This window comes from Vespula vulgaris, chromosome 20 (assembly GCF_905475345.1).
Source record: "Vespula vulgaris chromosome 20, iyVesVulg1.1, whole genome shotgun sequence".
Lineage (NCBI taxonomy): Eukaryota > Metazoa > Arthropoda > Insecta > Hymenoptera > Vespidae > Vespula > Vespula vulgaris.
The window spans coordinates 397,774-418,160 of record NC_066605.1 but is presented as its reverse complement, the minus strand read 5'-3'; the positions used below and the strand labels follow the sequence as shown (position 1 = coordinate 418,160).

General features: G+C 37.9%; 2 protein-coding genes across 3 annotated transcripts; both read right to left on the bottom strand.

The window, feature by feature from the left end:
* Window positions 1–1,025: 1,025 nt before the first annotated feature.
* LOC127071168 (pleckstrin homology domain-containing family M member 2) lies at window positions 1,026–12,770 on the bottom strand. Of its 2 annotated transcripts, none has more exons than XM_051010114.1 (9): window positions 12,495–12,770; window positions 11,089–11,284; window positions 10,762–10,949; window positions 10,079–10,273; window positions 8,320–10,017; window positions 7,973–8,197; window positions 7,322–7,903; window positions 7,106–7,225; window positions 1,026–7,023 (listed from the first exon to the last, which is right to left on the bottom strand). In XM_051010114.1, the coding sequence occupies exons 1-9, from the start codon at window positions 12,732–12,734 to the stop codon at window positions 6,907–6,909; spliced, it is 3,561 nt and encodes a 1,186-aa protein (XP_050866071.1). In that variant the 5' UTR covers window positions 12,735–12,770; the 3' UTR covers window positions 1,026–6,906. The 2 variants fall into 2 exon arrangements, with proteins under 2 accessions (XP_050866071.1, XP_050866073.1); XM_051010116.1 differs by lacking the exon at window positions 12,495–12,770 and adding an exon at window positions 11,621–12,225 and having other exon boundaries at window positions 10,762–10,966.
* Window positions 12,771–18,965: 6,195 nt separating this feature from the next.
* Window positions 18,966–20,001, bottom strand: LOC127070985 (uncharacterized). Its single transcript, XM_051009664.1, has 3 exons — window positions 19,664–20,001; window positions 19,488–19,599; window positions 18,966–19,285 (listed from the first exon to the last, which is right to left on the bottom strand). Exons 1-3 carry the CDS (start codon window positions 19,834–19,836, stop codon window positions 19,127–19,129), a joined length of 444 nt encoding a protein of 147 aa, XP_050865621.1. The 5' UTR covers window positions 19,837–20,001; the 3' UTR covers window positions 18,966–19,126.
* Window positions 20,002–20,387: the final 386 nt, after the last annotated feature.

The following is a 20,387-nucleotide window of genomic DNA, read 5'->3' as shown; positions in this document are numbered from 1 at the left end:
ACGGGTACGATAGGAAGAACATTCACGCCTGTGTCAGCGGGCACAGACGTGGTGTTCTCGGGCGCGAATAAAAGTCCTACGGAAATGGACTTCGTTTGATTGCTAAACCGAATAATGACCGGTCGTGTGTCGGTTCGTGTGCTGCCGAGATGTATGGTTGTGCTATCCGTAAGCGTGGACTGACCCTCCTCCAGTTAGCCGCCTGAATTCTCGGTCGGTACATGGACGCCGCGAACGCGAATTTAGAGTAGAGTCACCGTTATTTTAACACTCACGGGAGTGTTCGGGCGCGATTAAAAGTCCTACCGGGGACTTCGTTTTATTGAACGCCGTTTATTTGATCACGCCGGTCACGCGAATTATAGAGTAGAATCCCCGTTAGCCCGTGGGTCCCCAGATGCAGCTACCTCCACGCGGTGGGACCTGGGTCGGTAGTACTTGCGAAATATCGAAATCTATGTCGTAATTATATTTAAGAGCTGTAAATAAATTATACATATAATTATAAAACGCAAGTATTACCGAGCGAATGGCTGCATATTTTAATATCTTTACAATATCTCTCGTCTAAGTTCAATTAAACGTTAAATTTATTACATTTTAAATTGTTAGTTATATTTCCACAGATAAATAAATTTGAACATAACGAAATTTTAAATCAATTTTCTAAGAGAACATACAGAAAACTTTTCTGTCGCACTTATATTATCTATCATTCGTAATTATTCTTATTTACTTTTTAACTTATACAATTTTATTAATTGTATACTTTTGATAATTATATTAATTATATACTTTCATTTACTATATGAGTTACTTTCATTAAGTTTTATTAATTGTTAACCTCGGGTGGGACCCTTGGGAGGGGCCCACGGGTGTGGGCCTTTTGGCGGGCTGCCGTCTCGGCATCATTTACTGCTCTTTTTCTCTTTTTCTTTTCTCCTTTCTTTTTCTTCTTCGCTTCTATTCTCTTCTCTTCCTCTTTAACTCTTTTTCTGTTTCATGTTAAATGATCGAAAGACGAATCATCGTGAATTTCATTTATTGAATTACTTTTCATTTCTATTAATTACATACATTTAGATTCAATATAGACTTTTATTAATCCTATATATACGTATTAATTATATGCATTTATATTTATTTATGCACTTCTTTTTAATATCTATATTTCTACTTATTATAATATGCTTTTCTCCTTTTTCTCTTTCTATGTTTCAGGTTAGGTCATCGACGGATCTACCATGGTGAAATTATATTTTTACAGGGAAGTTATTGTATATAATGGCATTTTACATATAATTTCGCATGTAATTTTTACAGGATTATCTTTTACTCTTTTATTATTTTTCTGTTTCAGGTTAGGTGATGGAGGGACGGATTCTTACACGGGAGTTAAAGGAACTTCTCTGCATATAATCTTTATTATATGCAGGGAGGGTATGTCTCCTTGCTTCCGTACGCGAATGATAGAGAAAACACCCACGCGCGTGACGGCCGGCACGCGCGTGGGTGTTCGCGGACGCGAGTTTAAGTCCTGCCGAGGACTACGTTTTGATTTGGGAATCGAAATAGACACGACCGGTCGTGTCTCGAGATGTCTGAAGCCGACGGTGTGGACGGTGGAGCGATCTGTAAGCGGGGTTTTATACATCTCCAGTTTGCTGAGAAGCTTGAAGCTCCCGAAGCGGAAAGGCATCTCGGATCGCGGATTTTAGAGTAGAGTCCACGTTAGTCCGTGCATTTCCACGTGCCGCAACCGTTCCACCGCCCAAGGACCATGGAGGGATTTAGATTTTTACACGGGTGTTTAAAGAATCTTTCTACCTCTGGCGTAGATGGATTTCTTTTCTCCCGTTCGGGCAAGATAGAAGAACACTCGCTTATGTCGGCTGGCATAGGCGTTGGTGTTCTCGGGCGCGATTAAGTCCAAAATTGGCTCTAACGCATTCAACATATTCGCGTGAGTGTTTCCGGAATGCTCGCGTAAGTATCGTGACTGCGGTAGATTCCATTTTGGGTTCCGGCGTTTGTCGCGAAAGCACAATCGGTCGTGCTTAAGTGGTGATCGAAGCTTCCGATGTTGGATAGTTGAGCTATGCGTAAGTCGGTTCCCAAATGCGGAGACGCATGGGGCTGCAATTTTAGCGTTTGGAGGCTTGAATTCGTCGGGAGTGGAGGTCGCCCCGTTGCTTTGCTTTCTTGATAGTAGTAGAAGTAGTAAAAAGTAGAGTCACCGTTAGTCCGTGGGTCTCCACATGCAGCAACCTCCACGCGGTGGGACCTGGGTCGGCAGTACTTGTTGTGTATCGAAATCTTGGAAGCTGCAAGTATTTCCGAGCGAATGGCTGCACATTTCTACATTTTTCCAAGATCTTTTCTATGTAATTCCAAATTACATTTCACATTGTTTCTTACATCTTTCGTATATCCAGCAATAAGTTCACAGTCATTTTTATTCGTGGATTCGCGTAGTAATATTAATATATTTGACGTATGTAATAATTGAAATAATTATTCAAGATAATTATTACAGTTCCTCTCGGGTGGGTCCCATGAGTGGGGCTCATGGGCGTGGGCTTCTGTGCGGGTCTCCTTCTTTCAGTACGGAAAAATCGAACTCAATTTTCGTACTCTGGTTTATGTCGGGAATACCGATATTCTATGTCCATCTTTTCTTCGGAGTTCTATCGGTTTTACGTGCGCGCATGTTCCGGTTTTCTTTTCCTCTTCTTCGCGGATTTCGATATATCGGCGTAGGTCCAATGTATCGTCGAAAGGTTCGGTTCATGATCGATTGTTAGACGCGAATACGGGTACGATAGGAAGAACATTTCCGCCTGTGTCGGCGGGCACAGACGTGGTGTTCTCGGGCGCGAATAAAAGTCCTACGGTAATGGACTTCGTTTGATTGCTAAACCGAATAATGATCGGTCGTGTGTCGGTTCGTGTGCTGCCGAGTAATATGGTTTGCTATCCGTAAGCGTGGACTGACCCTCCTCCTGTTAGCCGCCTGAATTCTCGGTTGGTACGTGGACGCCGCGAACGCGAATTTAGAGTAGAGTCACCGTTATTTTAACACTCACGGGAGTGTTCGGGCGCGATTAAAAGTCCTACCGGGGACTTCGTTTTATTGAACGCCGATTACTTGATCACGCCGGTCACGCGAATTTCAGACTAGAGACCCCGTCAGCCCGTGGGTCTCCAACTGCAGCAACCTCCACGCGGTGGGACCTGGGTCGGAAGTACTTGTGTTTCATCAATATCTTATGGTGTGCAAGTATTGCCGAGCGAATGGCTGCGTTCTTTAAGACTTCTCCAAAATTTCTCCTATGTAATTCCAAATTAAACATCGAAGGACGTACATTTTACATTCTTTCTTACACTTTCCGTATATTCATTAGTCAATTCACGTATCTATTCTTTGAAATTGTTAGATCTATAATATTGAAATATTTATTCGAGATTAATTATCATAGTCTCTCTCGGGTGGGACCCATGGGAGGGGCTCATGGGCGTGGGCTTCTGTGCGGGTCTCCTTCTTTCAATACCAAAAACCCAGCTAGATTTTCGTTCTCTGGTTTTGGTCGATGTTCTATGCCCATCTTTTCTTTTCAATTTCATCTATTTCACGCGTTCGTGCACGTGTTTCATCGCATCCTACTGATATTCTTTTCTTTCTTCTCTTCCGAGTTCTATGGTTCTCACATGCGCGCACGTTCCGGCTTTCTTTTCTTTTCTTCCTCTTCTTCTTCTCCTCTTCTTCACGGATATCGATATGTCGGCGCAGGTTCGATGTATCGTCGAAGGGTTTGCTTCATATTCGATTGTTAGGCGCGATTACGGGTAGGATAGAAAGAACACTCGCGCGTGTGTCGGCGGACACAGGCGTGGTGTTCTCGGGCGCGATGAAAAGTCCTACGATATTGGACTTCGTTTGATTGCTAAAAACGAATATATGACCGGTCGTGATACGGTCATCGGATGACTGTAGAGTGAGACGGTCTATGTGCTACTGAGGAGGATGGTATATGGCTATTTGTAAGGATGTTCAGTCCGTTGACTGACCCACCTTATATCTATAGTCACCTGAGTCCATGGTGAGGTGTATGCAACCCCGCGGGACCGCGAATTAGAGTAGAGTCACCGTTATTCTAGCACTCACGTGGATGTTCGGGCGCGATTAAAGTCCTACCGTGGACTTCGTTTTATTGTTCGAAATACGAAAGGCACGGACGGTCGTGCTTAAAGGTGGGATGTGGGCATCCGAGGCTGACGGCCTCAACGTCATCCCTAGTAGGATACCGTTGCGGACTTGATGTCTCTGTTCGCTCATGTTGCCTCGCGAACACCGGGAACGCGTATTTTAGAGTAGAATTACCGTTGTACTAACACCACGTGAGTGTTCGGGCGCGAATTAAGTGTCCTACCGTGGACTTAGTTTTATTTGCTTAATATAGAGATAAGATTACGCCGGTAATGCGTATTTTGCAGTAGAGTCATTCGGACACTCACGTGAGTGTCCGAGCGCGATTAAAAGTCCTACCGGGGACTTCGTTTTATTTGTTCGGCGATTATTTGCTCACGCCGGTCTCGCGAATCTTAGAGAGTAGAGTCCCCGTTAGTTCGTGGGTCCCCAGATGCAGCTACCTCCACGCGGTGGGACCTGGGTCGGTAGTACTTGCGCAATATCGGAATCTATGTCTAAATTATATCTAAAATCTATAACTAAATTATATACATTATCATAAAACGCAAGTACTACCGGGCGAATGGCTGCATATTTGTAAGCGGAGTTTTACATATCTCCAGTTTGCTGAGAAGCCTGAAGCTCCCGAAGCGGAAAGGTATCTCGAACACGAATTTTAGAGGAGAAACCCCGCTAATCCGTCGTGCCACATCCTCCACGAGGTGTGATCTGGGTTGATAATGCTTGTGATATGTCGAAATCTATGTTTAAATTATACAACGCAAGTAGTACCGGGCGAATGGCTACTTAAATAAACTTTAGCTATATGTGTAAGTTTAACTAGAAACAAAAAATATAAAGTTTATAGAATTAAGAAACACTTTGAACATTACTGAAAAGTAATCTGTCTTCACGGAAGTATAATCTGACTTTTGTTATTTTTGCTTTCATTAGATATATTACTACTTTTATTACAAAATTTCTATCACGCGCTAACTTTACCAATTAATTAACTAACTGTTTGGTTTCACGCGAGAAAAGTATAGCTCGCACGAGCTTATTCGTTAATGCAAGGAGTGCATAGTAAGGAGTATTCCCCTGTTGCACTCTTAGTTTATATTCCGTCCATGTTTGTCGCTAAAGTCACACGCTTCGAGCGAAAGTTTTAACTTTAATGAAAAATTATTCTTGGCAATGATTACAGAATGTAACAAGCTTGTTTATTTGACTAGTTTGGAATAGTTTTATTAATTTTTAACTGTTATAGTATTTCTGTCGAATAAAAATTTATGTGGAAAGTATACAGATTTGATATTTATATTAGATGCTAACTGTAATATGTAAAAAATCTATCACTATATGCTTTCCACATAAATGAAAATAATTTACAAGAAGAAATGGAATACAATATATAAATTAATATTACTATGATTTATATATCACATAAATCAAATTATATTGTTAAATCTACATTGACGATTTAGAAAATGATGAAGTATGAATTTTAATCATAATGCATCAATAATAAATTCAATAGGTAAACTTACAAAATTATGAAATTATAGAATAGGATGTTATTTTAGACCACAAATAAAAGCTGCCTATATAACTTACTTTTTAGAATTCGATGAAGGTACATGTGCTTTTTAGTGAATTGGTAATCGTAATATAGTCGTTTATAATTTTAGCAATAGATGTACTCTATAATATAATTATTATTTCGTTAGATCGAACAGAAATTGTATGTATGCAATTTTAATAATATACAACTGTTTTATTATTTGTCTTGCCACGATACTTCACAAGATTTTAGCATTACAAATCGCATAATGACTCGTGAAGTCTCTTAAACCATCTAATTCAATAGCGTAAACGTAATATTTTGAGATCATATATGTAACTTTACATTTTCAATGTTTCAAGCAAATCTTCGTGAAAAATCATAATGTAATGAAAAGTTAAGATATTATACAATAGCGTGTGTAAATCAGTAGGTACGATTGTAAGAATAAAATTAGAAAGCTCTGTTACCTGTACCTGTACTAGGAATGTTAATCATACATTGTATACTCATTGTATAAGCAGTATACAGAGTAATATTTTTAGATTATTTTGCGAAGTTAATCTAAGCTTATGATTTTTTTTTTCTTTTTTTTTCCTTTTTTTTTTTTTTTTTGAAGAACATTGTCTCAAAGATAATCGTAATTAATGCATATTACCCTATCTTTTTGGATAAATGTGAGTACATAGACATTCATACAATGTGATGCAACACAACCCTTCACAATTGCCATTATATTACAATTCATTTATCAATATAAATTACTAGCAAATAATCACAAAACTTTATACTAGAGACGATATATTGCACCGTTTTGTGCATAGCACGATTAATATCACTTAGAATTACTAATCTATTCGAATCAGGCAACCTAATAATTCAATTCGTTACACAAACTTTCTGCTTAATTAATCAAACTAAAATATAATACATACATTAAAATTTAGTTGTATGCTACTTCACAGGAATAGAATAACATAGCATTTTAAATGTATAGTGTACTATATCATTTTACGTTTTTACGTTTCTTCAATATTACCTTGTAGGTTATCAATATGCAATTTTTCGATCTTTTCTTTTTATCAGGAGATAAAGTAAAATATTTCTCTTAAGGGTTTCTATCGTGTGTAAGGTGTATATGAATACACCTTAGTGCTTATTCGATCGTTGACGGTAATAAATATTGCCAAGCATATTCTAAATCTTTACTAGCGTCCGAACAGCGTCGATGAAGTTTATCTTCTGGAGGAAGCGTAACCATAGGAAATTCACCCTAAAATTACATAAGGAAGTATTTAATAATTGTTAATTAAACAATGTATGTATACGTGTATATATATGAATGATAATCATACCAAATCCGCATCAGCCCATAACGTTTGTAAAATCTCTCTGAAAGTACAGAGCTCGGTATAATTGGTAAAGTATATCACCCAATCACCGCTACTCTCGTGAACCTCCCGACAAGCGAATTCCTAAACGTTTGAAATATCATAAGTACTCGAAAGATTATTATAAAAAATAAGAAGAAAAAAAAACGTAAAATGAAAATTATAATTCGATATAATTACCAATATACACCAAGATTGTTCGGGTAAGGGTACTCTGAAAGCTGTTAAGTCTTCCACAGAAGCACACGATAACGTTTGATTGCGTTGAGTACCTGGATATACTTCTTTCATGGCAACTAGATGTCTTGTAGTCGTGACAAGACTACAGGGCATAGGTTCTCTCTTATCAGAACAATCAAACAAACCAGACGCACTTTGCACGAAACTTTGCAACCATTCGGAAGCAACGTATTCGTCCGGAGCAGCAAATTGAAACGCTTTATTTGGTTTCAAAAGTATTTCGAACGTATGCGGTCGATGTGAGTTGGGAATTCTTCGGCAACCTTGACAAAGACCACCCTTCAACGGAATGGCACGTTTAGGAAGGCGTTGATTCGAATCTGTAAACATGTAAACCACGCCTCCTTTAAGAACAAAATATCCAGCTTCCCAAGGATTTATTGGTGCATTAGGATGTATCTGCTGATAAGTGTGTGGTCTAAACATAAGATCGCCTTCTTTGGTTGGGCCACACGGTGTGCTCGGAGGAGACATATGTTCATCCTCCATATAAATAAGACTGTAATGTTCTATTTTTTCATCCTAAAAATGAAATTAAAATAAGTAAGAAGAAAGCAATAAATCGCTTAGTTAATAATATAATATACTTACAGGATGTACAGCAGTATCAGACAATATCGACTGCTTCAGAATATGCATGTCTTCATAACTTAATTCTTTAACAGCCGGCAATCGAGGCTTCGATGGTGATCTTCTCATGGCTATTTCCAAATGCGTAATTAATTCCGAGGTGGTATGCGAACTGCCAGTGGAAAATAGATACTGCATCTCATAATCGGCGTTAGAGATAAGAATCGTTTGTGCATTTGGTCCAATCTGAAAGGAATTTGAAACTTTACTGTCGGAGTCTATTATCTGATTACGGAAATTATTACATGGAACGTAAATGATATATATGGACGCTGAACACGCGCGCACACACAAAATTATATTTTTACCATTATAACGTCTAGCTCGTTGTAAGGAATTACGAATTGGTTACTGTAGGAATGATCCAACTTCGAGCCGGTTAAGTATAATGTTTTGTCCGTTAATAAAGCGATCATCGGCTTGCTCTCTCCGTTCGTCATGTACGAACTTCTAACTTTATAAACTTTATACAACTCTTCTGTTTTGTCTCTGTAAATATGCTTCTTAAAGGTTTCTCGTAATTTTAGGCTGATCTTCTCTCCGCTAAACTCTTGCTTCTCTGCAGCAACATTTTCTTGTATCTCTCTATCGAGATTATCGTTGAAATCCTTAAACGAATCGTAATTTGCTTTGACCCCTTTGATGTACAACGGATTAGCCTTCTGTGGTTTCTTGGTTTTTTTACTTTCAAATTTCCTCTCCGTGATAGATCTCAAAAATCTACTCAACAACGATGTTTTCGATGGTGCTTGTCGTAAAGGAGGCGCTAATAATTTACTACTGCTTTCACCGGTTAATATCGAGGTCATGTTACGTTTTTTAGACGGCGAAGCCAAATGCCTATTGATCTTGCGCTCTTCTAAATCGGAAGTTGCGACGCTCTCTACGTCGGACCAATCGCTAGAACTGGCGTATTTCTTAGAATTCTGTGCTCTCGGCATTTCTACTTTTACCGGCGGATCCTCGACGATATTTCCGTACTGCTTTTCAACGATGTACGCTTCTTGTGCCTCGTTCTCTTCCAATTCTATCTCCATCTTTGGTCTTAAACTTTTAGCTGGATCTTCTTGTCCTTCTGGCGAACCACGTTCTGGCAGAGATAGATCGCAAGAACATTTACAATTTTTCTGACACAACGTCTGGTTGCATAACTTCTGCGTTCCCTTCTTTTCGATATCACTGTCGAATACGCTCGACGACGAAGAAAAGGAATAATAATCGGAATGCGCGTTTCTCGTATTGGTACTCTTTTGAACGTAAGGAGAATCTCCGTGTCCACACCAACTGTAACGTCCCTTCTGAGCGTCCTTCTTTTGAATCGAGTTCGGTGTTAGAAAGCTCATAGAGAAATCCGCATAGCTCTCATCGTCATCTAATTTCATCGTTTTTAGAATATCCTCGTGAAAACTAACGCGTTTCTTGCTCTCGCGCTTCTTCTTACGTTGTCTACGTTGCACTATGGCTTCGGAGCTGGATGTCGACAAAATGCTCGCATCCGTCACGTTAAGTGTGTTCAGAATACCATAAGGAGGCTCTATATTATCGCAATCAGAAATGGTCATACTCAATTCCAAGAGATTTGTATCGTTATTAATCACGTAGGAATTACGAGGATCGATGTTCTTCTTGAAGCTATAGCTGCCGTCCCCGTAATAGCTGCTCCTTTTATTTATTTCTTTTATTCCGTTGTCACATTTATTGTTCACCGCGTCCAAGTGAACGGTATCAAGGCTTCTGCTGTAAAAATCATAACTTTTCAAAGTGTCCAAACTCGAACAATTGAGTTCGTTATCTTCGAGCTTCCTGGTTAAGTTTTGATTCGCGATGTCACTCTTCGTCATAATCACATTTTGAAATTTTGTAACCGCAGGAGACTGCATCGGTGTCTTTCCATCCTCGCTGGAATCGCTCGAGCTAAAATTTTTGTTCTCTTGTATGCAATTGTTGATGATAACTTTGTATCTATTATTTCGATAATCCGGAATATCATCCATCGAAGAGTCTTCCTGAAATACGTGTCGGTGTCAATACAAATGCATGGTCAAATTTAAAACATTGAGAACTTACTTCTTTATAACTGCTGGCATCGGTTTCATTCGCGAGGTCCATGTCACTGTCAAACGCAACACCACTATCGCCGGGCGAAGCTAAGCTCGAACATACGCTAGAAGATCTCAGATGTAAAGATAACACGGTTCCAGAAGAGTTTATGCTCATAGGCCTTTGCGGCATATAATTGCAGATGTCCAAGTGTGTCACATCCTATATTTAAAATCATCATTTTATTTTACAAAACTATTCTCGATACATAAATCCTTTTTTTTTTTTTTTTCCAAAACTTTTCCAAGAACAAACTACATATATGTATCAATATTCTAACCATAAAAATATACTATATACAGCGATAACATATTGACCCTTGAATTTATAAAAACAGATATATCCACACGTACGTCTCTTACAACAAGACAGATATTATTTATTACCAAGATAATTGTAACTAGGGGGTGATATTGATATCTGCATGGGGGAAGTCTAATAAAAACTACATAACAGGTTAAAGGAAAACGTTATCCAATTTGAGTCAACATATTGCTATCTTAGAAAATAAGAGAAAGAAGATTACCCAAGTTGCAAACAACAATGTATAAGAGAATAATCACGACGCTAAAACATCCAATCGACTCGTCTCGCGCGAGATAATAAAAATATTGTATTTTTTAATTTAAATCGTACGTTAATATACGTACTAATTGTAAAGTGAAGGACACATTTTCTAGACCAGCGAGGAGATTCACAAGTTGGTTGGTCTTATCGGCGTCGCGGACAAGCGCATGGGGAAAGTATTGTTTCTTTAAAGTTTTGCTATCCCGCAGTAAGCAGGCTAAATAACTTTCGAAGCTGCCTTCGCTGAGGGTATGATATAACCATGCTCTACCTAGAAAATATATAGAACTTTTTTTGGAATATTCCAAATTTCAAGTATTACGGTACTTCACAATAATTGTTCGCAAAGAAACGTATACAGGATAAACGTAACATGATAGAAAGTATCTCCGCATTTCACAAAGACTCACCTTTTCCTATGGAAGTTAGTACGCTTTGGAGAGCATGGATCACCACGACGGTATCCTGATGACTTAGTTCTCTGGCCGTACCCCAATATCCGTGTCTTTCTACGCGTAAACCATGCCGTAACGCTCGATCTAGCCAATAAACAAGCCAGGAATCTCCATCCAAGACCACGGTGCCATAGAGACTCTGAGCATAAACCTGGATTAAGATGAAACGGACATTAGTATCGGCGAATGAAAGGAAAAAAAATTCGGCGCTCGACGACAGTACGAAATATAAAAATCTTTTCAAACCGATCCGATGGTTGTGTACAAGAATAGCACGTGTTTTGCAACATGTAAAATATATAAAAATAACTGATGCACGACGTGTCTTTCTTAATTTACTCGTGACAGGGACGTTGCTAAATTTCGATCGATCTTCTCGTCCTTTTTTTCCGAGTAAACGAAAGAAAAAAAGAAAAAAAGAGAAGAAAAAAAGAGAAAGAAAGAAAAAGAAAGAAATAAAGAAAGAAAGTAATGAAATTATAAAAACCTTTTCGCGGGAATCATTTCAGCGTTGCGACGTCGATTAAATGGAACAAAGAAGACGTCAACTCGACTAAAGGAGACCTCGAAATCCTCGATAATGTTCGAACGATCTTCGATCGATTTGAAAGAAAGATAAAGAGAAGATTAACGCAGTCTCGAATTTGATTGGAAGAATATGAGAGAGCGATATTCAACGGTACGCAGCTCGTGCAGCAACTCGTGCTTACTGACGGCCGCGTGCACGTTCGCGATGTCACCAGCGGCACTACCGTCATCTTTGACGTTTCTTGCGACTTTTCGACATTCGAACGAGAAATCGAAGGAGAAAAATTGAACGACGACGAGGAAGGTGAAAACGAAAACTTGAGTTATCCTCGACATCACCGAATCGAACGACGGAGAATCAATTTCGACTCTCCTCTGACGTCATCCTCTCAATTTTCCTTATCAGACTTTCGCGCGGCGATCCATAAACTGCATTTCCTGTGTGACTGTGCGCGTGAAAGTCAGGCCGATCGTAACGCGAAACAGAGTTATGCACCGTCGATTGAAGAAGGAGGAGACCTATAGAGAGATTTTTTCTTTTCAACTCTCCTTCTCTTTCTCTCCTAGTTTCCTCCTTGCATTTCGAGTCAGACGTCGATTTTTCTCTTTGTACATATTTTCGTGTCTGTGTGCGCGTACCTTCTAGCGCGTGTATATATATGTATATATATATGTATGTACGTATATATATACATAAATGGCCTTGGATATTGATACGACACGTCTCCGCGTAAAAAGAGAAGGGAAATAGGGTTTACTTGTAAAAGACCTATACGAAATGCGCACACACACACACGCACACTCACGGTAGGCAGCAACGTACACGCACTCACCAATTTGACGGCTTTCGTCAATTCTTGAAGAATTCTACTCTTGGATAGGACCTTGTCGGTGCAAAGGTCCATGTCTTCCTGACTCGGCATTTCGTAATGCGATGATGTTACATCTTTCTTGTTGAGACAATAGAGAAATTTGGACGACAACAGCGAGAATTTTCCAAGGGAAACGCCGAGCACGTCTCCGATCCGACTCGACGGGGTTACGCTGGCACACTCGTCGCCGGGTGGACTCATTGATTTTTTAGAGGCGCGCAAGTCGCGCGGCAAATTTGAATGCACTGCGCCGATCGACTGACGTTGATCGTCTCTACCGGCCGTCTTTAAAACGATACATCTTTTTTATTTCTTTTTCTTTTCTCTCCATGAATTCCATGCGTCTGCAAATCGATAGGTAAAATAATTGCCACGTATCTTTAGAGAAATAAAAGGAGTGAAGAAATCAAGAGGAGGGGTTAAGGATACTCACAGCAATCGCATTTGTAAGAGATTACAAATAAATCCGACAACAAAGTGTCGGGTGCTTGCGAACAGGTCATGGATAACTCCTGGTGCACTCGATAACGCGTTATCTCTAAACAAGCGCGAATGTGGTTTACTTCTTCTCTCTTTTTTTTTTTTTTTCTTTTTTCCACTTTTTCCTCTCCTTTTTGCACCGATCGCACAAGTCTCGTAGATTTAACAAAATCTACCGGATGTAAGATAAAAAATGATAGACAATTTCTCACGATTAAACCTTTTCGATATTTATTTTTCAGGCGTCAAAGTTCATCTCGAAAGATCCCAAAAATAATCGTATAAAATTAGAACACTTTCGTTCGTCCGAAAAGATATCGCTCGCTTAATCTACAATTTACGAAGACTTTTTTCGAGACCTTTTTGCAAGTACCTTTTCGTATCAATTTTCGCTCGTCAAAGGAGCTTTCTCGTTACCCGTAAGTATATACCGTAGACGATATAAGTGGCAATAAAACGTTGAGAAACGGGAAGGTACAAGAAACAAAAGAAAGACGAGAGAGACGTTTCGAGCAAGTACCTACCGGAAGGTAAAAACTTCAGGGTCAAGTACACGTCGAGAGTTTTACCACGATACGATAAAATAGTCCGCAGTTTCTCTCACCTTTTTCATACTCGTTCTCTCGCGCGACGATTGATTTCCCGTCTATTTCATTATAAATAATGAAAGAACGATCGAGATTTCGCGATTCGTCGTCGCAATACCTTCGCGACGTAATTCGTCGATTGACTAGGTTCTGATCGATCACATTTTTTGGCCCACCCGGTATATCCGAGGACACGCATCGACCTCGGCAGTCGTCGTTTCGAAAACCAACAATTGCGATATCTCATTACTTTGCTATTACGATATTTATTAACGATCTTGAGAGTACGCGAATGGTAGAAGAATGATAGAAGTAAAACGTGACGGTCGATCGAATAAAAACTTGACCGACTCGAAATTCGAGGAAGAACCTAAAGAAATAATATAAGAAGCGTGCTACGGCTAATTCTGCGTTCTAATCAATTGTACGGAATAAAGGCGAAGAGTTTTTATAAAAACAACCGTTCGTAAATAACAAAAGTTGCCAATTAAGTGAGTTTTTAATCGATCGATTTTTATAGTTCACCCTATGTATTAGAAATCGTTGCATTGACTTTGGTAGTCATCGCTTAAAAAGTAACGGTTAATCTCGAGTCTCGAGGGTGGAAATTTTCGATTCGACGTTTATTAGTGAAGATTCGAGGGAGATAAGGAAAGAAAAAGAAGAAAAGTAGATGGGAAAGGCAATTCTGATAGACGTTCTTGATATCCTTAAAAATATTCGTATTATCTGACGAGCCTAGCAGGGGTCACCTTTCTTCGAGCGTAACGTTGCAATCCTTTACGAGAGGTCAAAGTTTACGATCTTTTTCTCTTTTTCCCTCGGTCCAATCACGACGCTTATAAATGTGCTGTGATTTACGATACAAGTTTTAAATAGATCGATCGTTTTATTTTTCGACCGACGAAGGACGACGAACAAATCGTTTCTTTATCGTTTCCTGAAAGTCCGAGATCATCGATCGAGAGAGAGAAAGAGAGATCGTCGAGATACGAAACAACGACTGATTAAAGGTAAGATTCAATTGTTTTAATGCTTTCATTGCATTGACGCGAAAGAAAAGAAATTGGAAGGTATCGCGAGAATTACTCGAAAATTTCTCGTCGTTATCGTTACATCGTATCGTTGAAAAATGATGAACATATCGTTCTTCGTTAGTGTTTCTTATACATTCATTGCTCGTTAATGAGATAATTTATTGACCTTCCAAAGAGACAGAGAGAGAGAGAGAGAGAGAGAGAGAGAGAGATAATGCGAACAAAAAAAAAGTAGGTTATGTCAACCTTTGTCGAAATTAATCACGTAACCTCAAATCTCTGTATAATTCGAATAGCGAATCATCGATCGATTTCTAATTTATTCTTTGCATCGGACAAAAATTCTCTTATAGATTTTTCTAGAATATTACCGCGAGATTTGCATTAGTTACTTTGTAAAAACGTTTCTCTATCGAACTAGATCTTTTTACATAAACGTTGTACGTATAATCGAAATTACGATTTCGTTTTTCTTTCACGAATGATTTCGCGAGCGATATAATTATCACAGATCTCGTAGATTAGCGAGAACGATGAAATTTTTCTTCGAACCTGTTTCGAACGTAATTCGATGCTAAACGTCCGTACGTCGTTCTTTTATCCTGTAAAAGGATAAGAACTTACGCAATATCTTATTATGCCTGTCATCCTTTCCTTCGTGTCGTGAATTATTACTTTTTGACGTTTCAATCATAGGGGAAATGAAACGACGAAAGGACGTGCCGATACAGTTGCAACATAGTATGAAATATTTATCAGGCTTTCTAAGAATGAGAATGTTAATAATTCTATGATCTAATATTTTAATACAACAATTACGTAGATATTTTAAACTGTTTTATCCTGTGACCACTGTCGATAAAAAAGTGAATTTATCCGTCAAGCATTCCACGTTTGCGTTGACGCGTTTCTTTCGATAGATGGCAAAAGTAGTCGGTAATGTAGTTAAAAGATAATTACGCGGCAATTGCTCTTGTTAACGTTAATTACGTTATCTTTTTTAACCTCGAAAACGTTCGATTAGCGTCATTTTAGAAGATCTAACGACATCGATCATTTTATGCATTTTATTATTGCTACAATTAATGAGTTGAGTTTTTCAGACGAGCGATGGATCGACGTAAGATCTCTTTTACCGGTGAAAAAGATCGAGGCTCGATCCTTCTACCGAATTGATGATAGTCGTGTGATTTGTATTAATTTTCATGTCGATCAATTTTTACGACGAGTCGAAAAGTAAGCGAGTTGTAATTGCGAACGTTCTATTCGTCGACCGAAAGGAAACTCTCGATACGTTACAGAATGTTACCAGGGCATAATCGATGTTGTTTGCAATGGAAACATCATCGTACGATAGTAAACCATAAGGCAAGTATCATCGAAGTAATTTAGTTGAACAATCGCGTTCGACAACTCGTTGAATTCTAGCTTTTAATATTGCATTATGTCCACTTTTTGAACATACTCGAAATACAAGTATAATACGTACATATTTTTCATAGGTAGACACGTAGTAACACGCTCGTCTCTATTTCACAGAGCTCGACGAATGCTCTGAAAGAAACGAAATGTGTAGAATTTTAGAAGCTGACGCAGCAACAAAGCGGAAGGTAGTGTCTCGAGCTCCGGTGCTTTGCGTTTCCCTTTTATTTCGCGTACGTACAATACGAAGAATATAAAATCGAGAAATAGAGAGACCAGGAAAATACAATAAACATTTTTCGTATGCCAGGTAAAACGTACGTATGTATATAAAAGCGCAATCAGTCTTATTCATTTGCAGATTCTTGTCTACGTTAAAAATTAATGTAAATTTATAATGCATTTGAACGCTTCAATACGCTTATCTAGTTCCATCTTTAAAGGTAATTAAAAAGTATCATTTATTAGTTGAGGATAATGTAACAAACCAAGTAACAATAATCTCTCTCTCTCTCTCTCTCTCTCTCTCTTTCTCTCTGCCTTTCTCTTTCTCGTTGGACACACGCTCAAGGGAATAATATGTTATACGCCTTTGGCATTCTTGTCGAGCTTCTCATAGATTCTGTTATTCAATTTCTACGAAAGAGACCGAAACTATTTTTCTCATATACGTTATTTCCTTGTTAGATATGCACATTGCTCTGTTTACTCACGCGAAACCAGGCATGGATGTCAAGGGTAGAACTAATACGAACGTATAACTTATTTTCTCATACTTAGCTCGCTCTTTTTCTTTTTTTTTTTTTTATCATTCCTTCTGTTATTAAAGAAGAAGAAAGAAAAAGGAAAGAAATGAGAAAAGAGTCGTCTCATAAAAATTATTTATTTAAACAGTTTAAACGTTCATAGAAAAAAAAATGTTACATTAAATGTATTAACAATATCGTCGTTATATCTCTACACTTTCTTAATTTTTTTTTTCTCAAATTATTCGAACCGTTTCTTTCCTTTTATTTCTTTCATCGATGCATCGTAACAACGTGATCGAAATTGAACGTGTAATTCACAGTCGATTTAAAGTTAGATATCTTCTAAGGAACCTGTTTGTTAGTCCTTACTCTGAATCATGCTTTTATTGTTGCTATTATTATTATTATTATTACTATTATTATTATTAATATTATTATTGTTATTGTTATTATTTCGAGGACTCGTTCGTTGTGATTCGCTTACTGCATTTCCTTTTGATTTTATTCTCTGTTTTCCTTTCAAGCTGGATAATACTTGTCTCGAGCACTCTTCAATCATTCTCTGCTCTTTCTCAGTCAATTCTAGCGGAAAATTTCCAAGATTCCCTTCTGGATCTCTGTGAAAACGCGAGGGTATATTTCAAAGGACATGGTCGTATATTTACGTACATTTTTATTACCACGTCTATATGAAATAAACTATAGTTTATAATAAAATGGAGGATGCATTGTATTCATCCTTTTGAATTTTAATCGTTCGTTAATTTATTTGATTATTAGACAGAGGAAAGAGATGTTATCGTTATCAAAAGAAATGGATCATTAAAAAAAAATTAAGGGGAATATTAAACACGGTCCATTACGGAGAACTTGCAAATGAGACTACTAAAATGTGGGCCAGTGCCGTATGCATTACTGGTGGCTCTCTCGGTTAAAGCGATAGGAAATTGAAAAAATAGACAAGATAAAACAGAAGAAGATGAAATTACTCTTCGACTTTAACGTTCACCACTTCGCGTTACTTTCATTACTTTTCTATACTTTTCGAAAAAAAAAACAAACAAACAAAAAAAAAACAAAAAGAAAGAGAGAAAGAAAAAAGGGAGAGAGAGGCGAATAAAAGAACGGCGAACTAAGCGACGAGATAGCGTGCTCTAAATCTTTGATAAAAGAAAAAAGGAATTCTCTCATCCGCTTTGTCGTTTTTAATATTCGCGAAGGAAATGAAAAGCCATTAGTGATGATAATAATCACGATAATAACAAGTAGATAATGACGATGATGATAATCGTCCTAACGTCAAACGCGTTTTGATTAGCTTCTGTTAAAGTTTTGCGGATAGAAATAAAAGTAGAAGTAGAAGTAAAAATAGAAATAGAAATAGAAACGGCGGGAAGTCCTTTGCGATCTAATTTCGCTCGACTTTACGGTCGAGCACGCTTTCCGTTAATCTCGAGCGACTTACTCGAGTTGCGAATTATTTTCGCGAATATTTCGCTCACCTTTGATACTTGTTAAGCTTCGTTACGATCTTCTTTAGACTGCTCTCTCTCTTTTGTAGATTCCTCAGGTCGGCTTCTCTCTCCTGCGAACAAATTATTCCCGTTTTATCGACATCTTGTCGTTATTGTTTTACTTTATTTTAATCTTCGGGAACATTCTTACGATTCGTTCTACGGAATCTATTAGATTACTTTCAAAACATCCCCGATAACTCTTAATTCTTCTTCACGAGATTCCTGAATGTGACGCATAGTAATCGTCTCGCATGTTAGCCTAAGTATTTGCTGACGATACGTTTGTTCCCGTTCCATTGCCTTGTCCCAAGCTTCTTCTCTCGCGATCACTGCGTCTCTCAGGACTTGCATGTCCTTTTCCAGGATATCCAGCTCCGATCTACGAGGTTAACGTTAGCGGAACGAAAGAGACGTGTCCTCTTAAAAATTCTACTCATGAACGGATAAATCACGGAGAGGAAGAGAAAGAAAGAGTATGCGAACGTTCTTTCAAATGCTTTAAGGATTTTCGCGAAATGCGAAGGGATATAACAATTATGGCAAAAAATATAAAATAAAAATGTCAAAGTAAATTAGAAATCGATTTAAGCCATTATACTTTTTATTAAGCCATATATAATTAAATCTAAGCCATGTACAATTAAAATTCAAATCTACTTACGTTTTATTAACAATTTAAAATACGATCGATTTTGTTTTTAATTAAATCGAGTCTATGTAATAAGTCTGCCACGGTTAGTAATTCTTTGATCGTTCATTCGATAGATAATTAATAAAGTTTATTAAAACGTTCGAATATAATTACCTTGTAATTGTGACCGTAGGTACACCGTTTGTAAAATTCTCCAATTTATTCTGACATCCCTGACAAAGAGACCAATTCTGTACGCCCCTTTCTACGGTCGCAATGATATCGGTCGTCGAGCTGCTATTTTCCATTTTATTTAGAATTTCGTCTTCCTAAAGAAGTTGTACGTGATAATTACACTCGCTGATACGAACGAAAAGCAATATACATACATACATACGTACATACATACATAAATATATATATTTTGAGATATAAAGTGTGATAAAGCGATTGTAAAGCAGACGCAATATGAGATGGATTTATCGTTCGTCTATTTCCGTTTTAGGATTCGTTTATCCATTAAACGCTTACCGTTCGTTTATTCGATTTTCCAGTAATTTCTGTTTTCTTCTCCATCAATTCTACTTGCAACAAAGTTATTTTTTGCTCCAGCTCATTGTTTCTACTTTTCTCCCCGTCAAGACTGCAAGGAAAAAAAGGAAAAAAATTACCAGCGAAGACGGTCGATTTTATAAAGAATTCCTCACCAACTTTTCAAATTTTCTTTTTCTGCAAGAAGCTCACGATACTTCTCACGCATCGTAACGTTCTTCTCTTCGAGCAATTTCAATCTAGCTTTAATACTTTCTACGGACTTTGCATTAGCGATTGAAATTCGTCGATCTCGAGCCGATTCGCTCGCTATTTTCCTCATTTCCATCCTGTTCTCTGAGAATGTAAGTTGATCGCCTCTACCTACGAAATTCTCTTTCAAAATTTGACTATTGTTAACATTCGATTAAATATTTTATTTCTCTTTCAACTTTTTTATTCGAAATTAATTAGATTTTCTTTAGGTAGATTCTTGACAACGGTGGAAAGGAAATTGATTATAAAATTGAATGAGTAGAGATAAAAATTTGGAAAAACAAGGAGACCCTACAACGAAGCGAGTGGTTTCTATTATTATATTTCAACGTATTGTAACGAAAAATTGATTAGTCCATTATATCGTCCTACGTTCTTTGAATGCCGCTCGGAATAATTACAATTTATCATATTGCAGTTAAATCGGCTCTCTCCGGATGTATCTGTGCCGGTCGTGCTTCTACTATAATCCACGGACATTGGAGTGATCCATCCAGCTGTTGTGTAACTTCCTGAAAGGATGATAAATTTGCTCGTTCGTGCTTGAAAACTAACTTCCCTTTTGGTGAGAGTTCTATTTCCCATAGATACGTAAGATAGTTCTTTTGATGAAAATAGTATAAC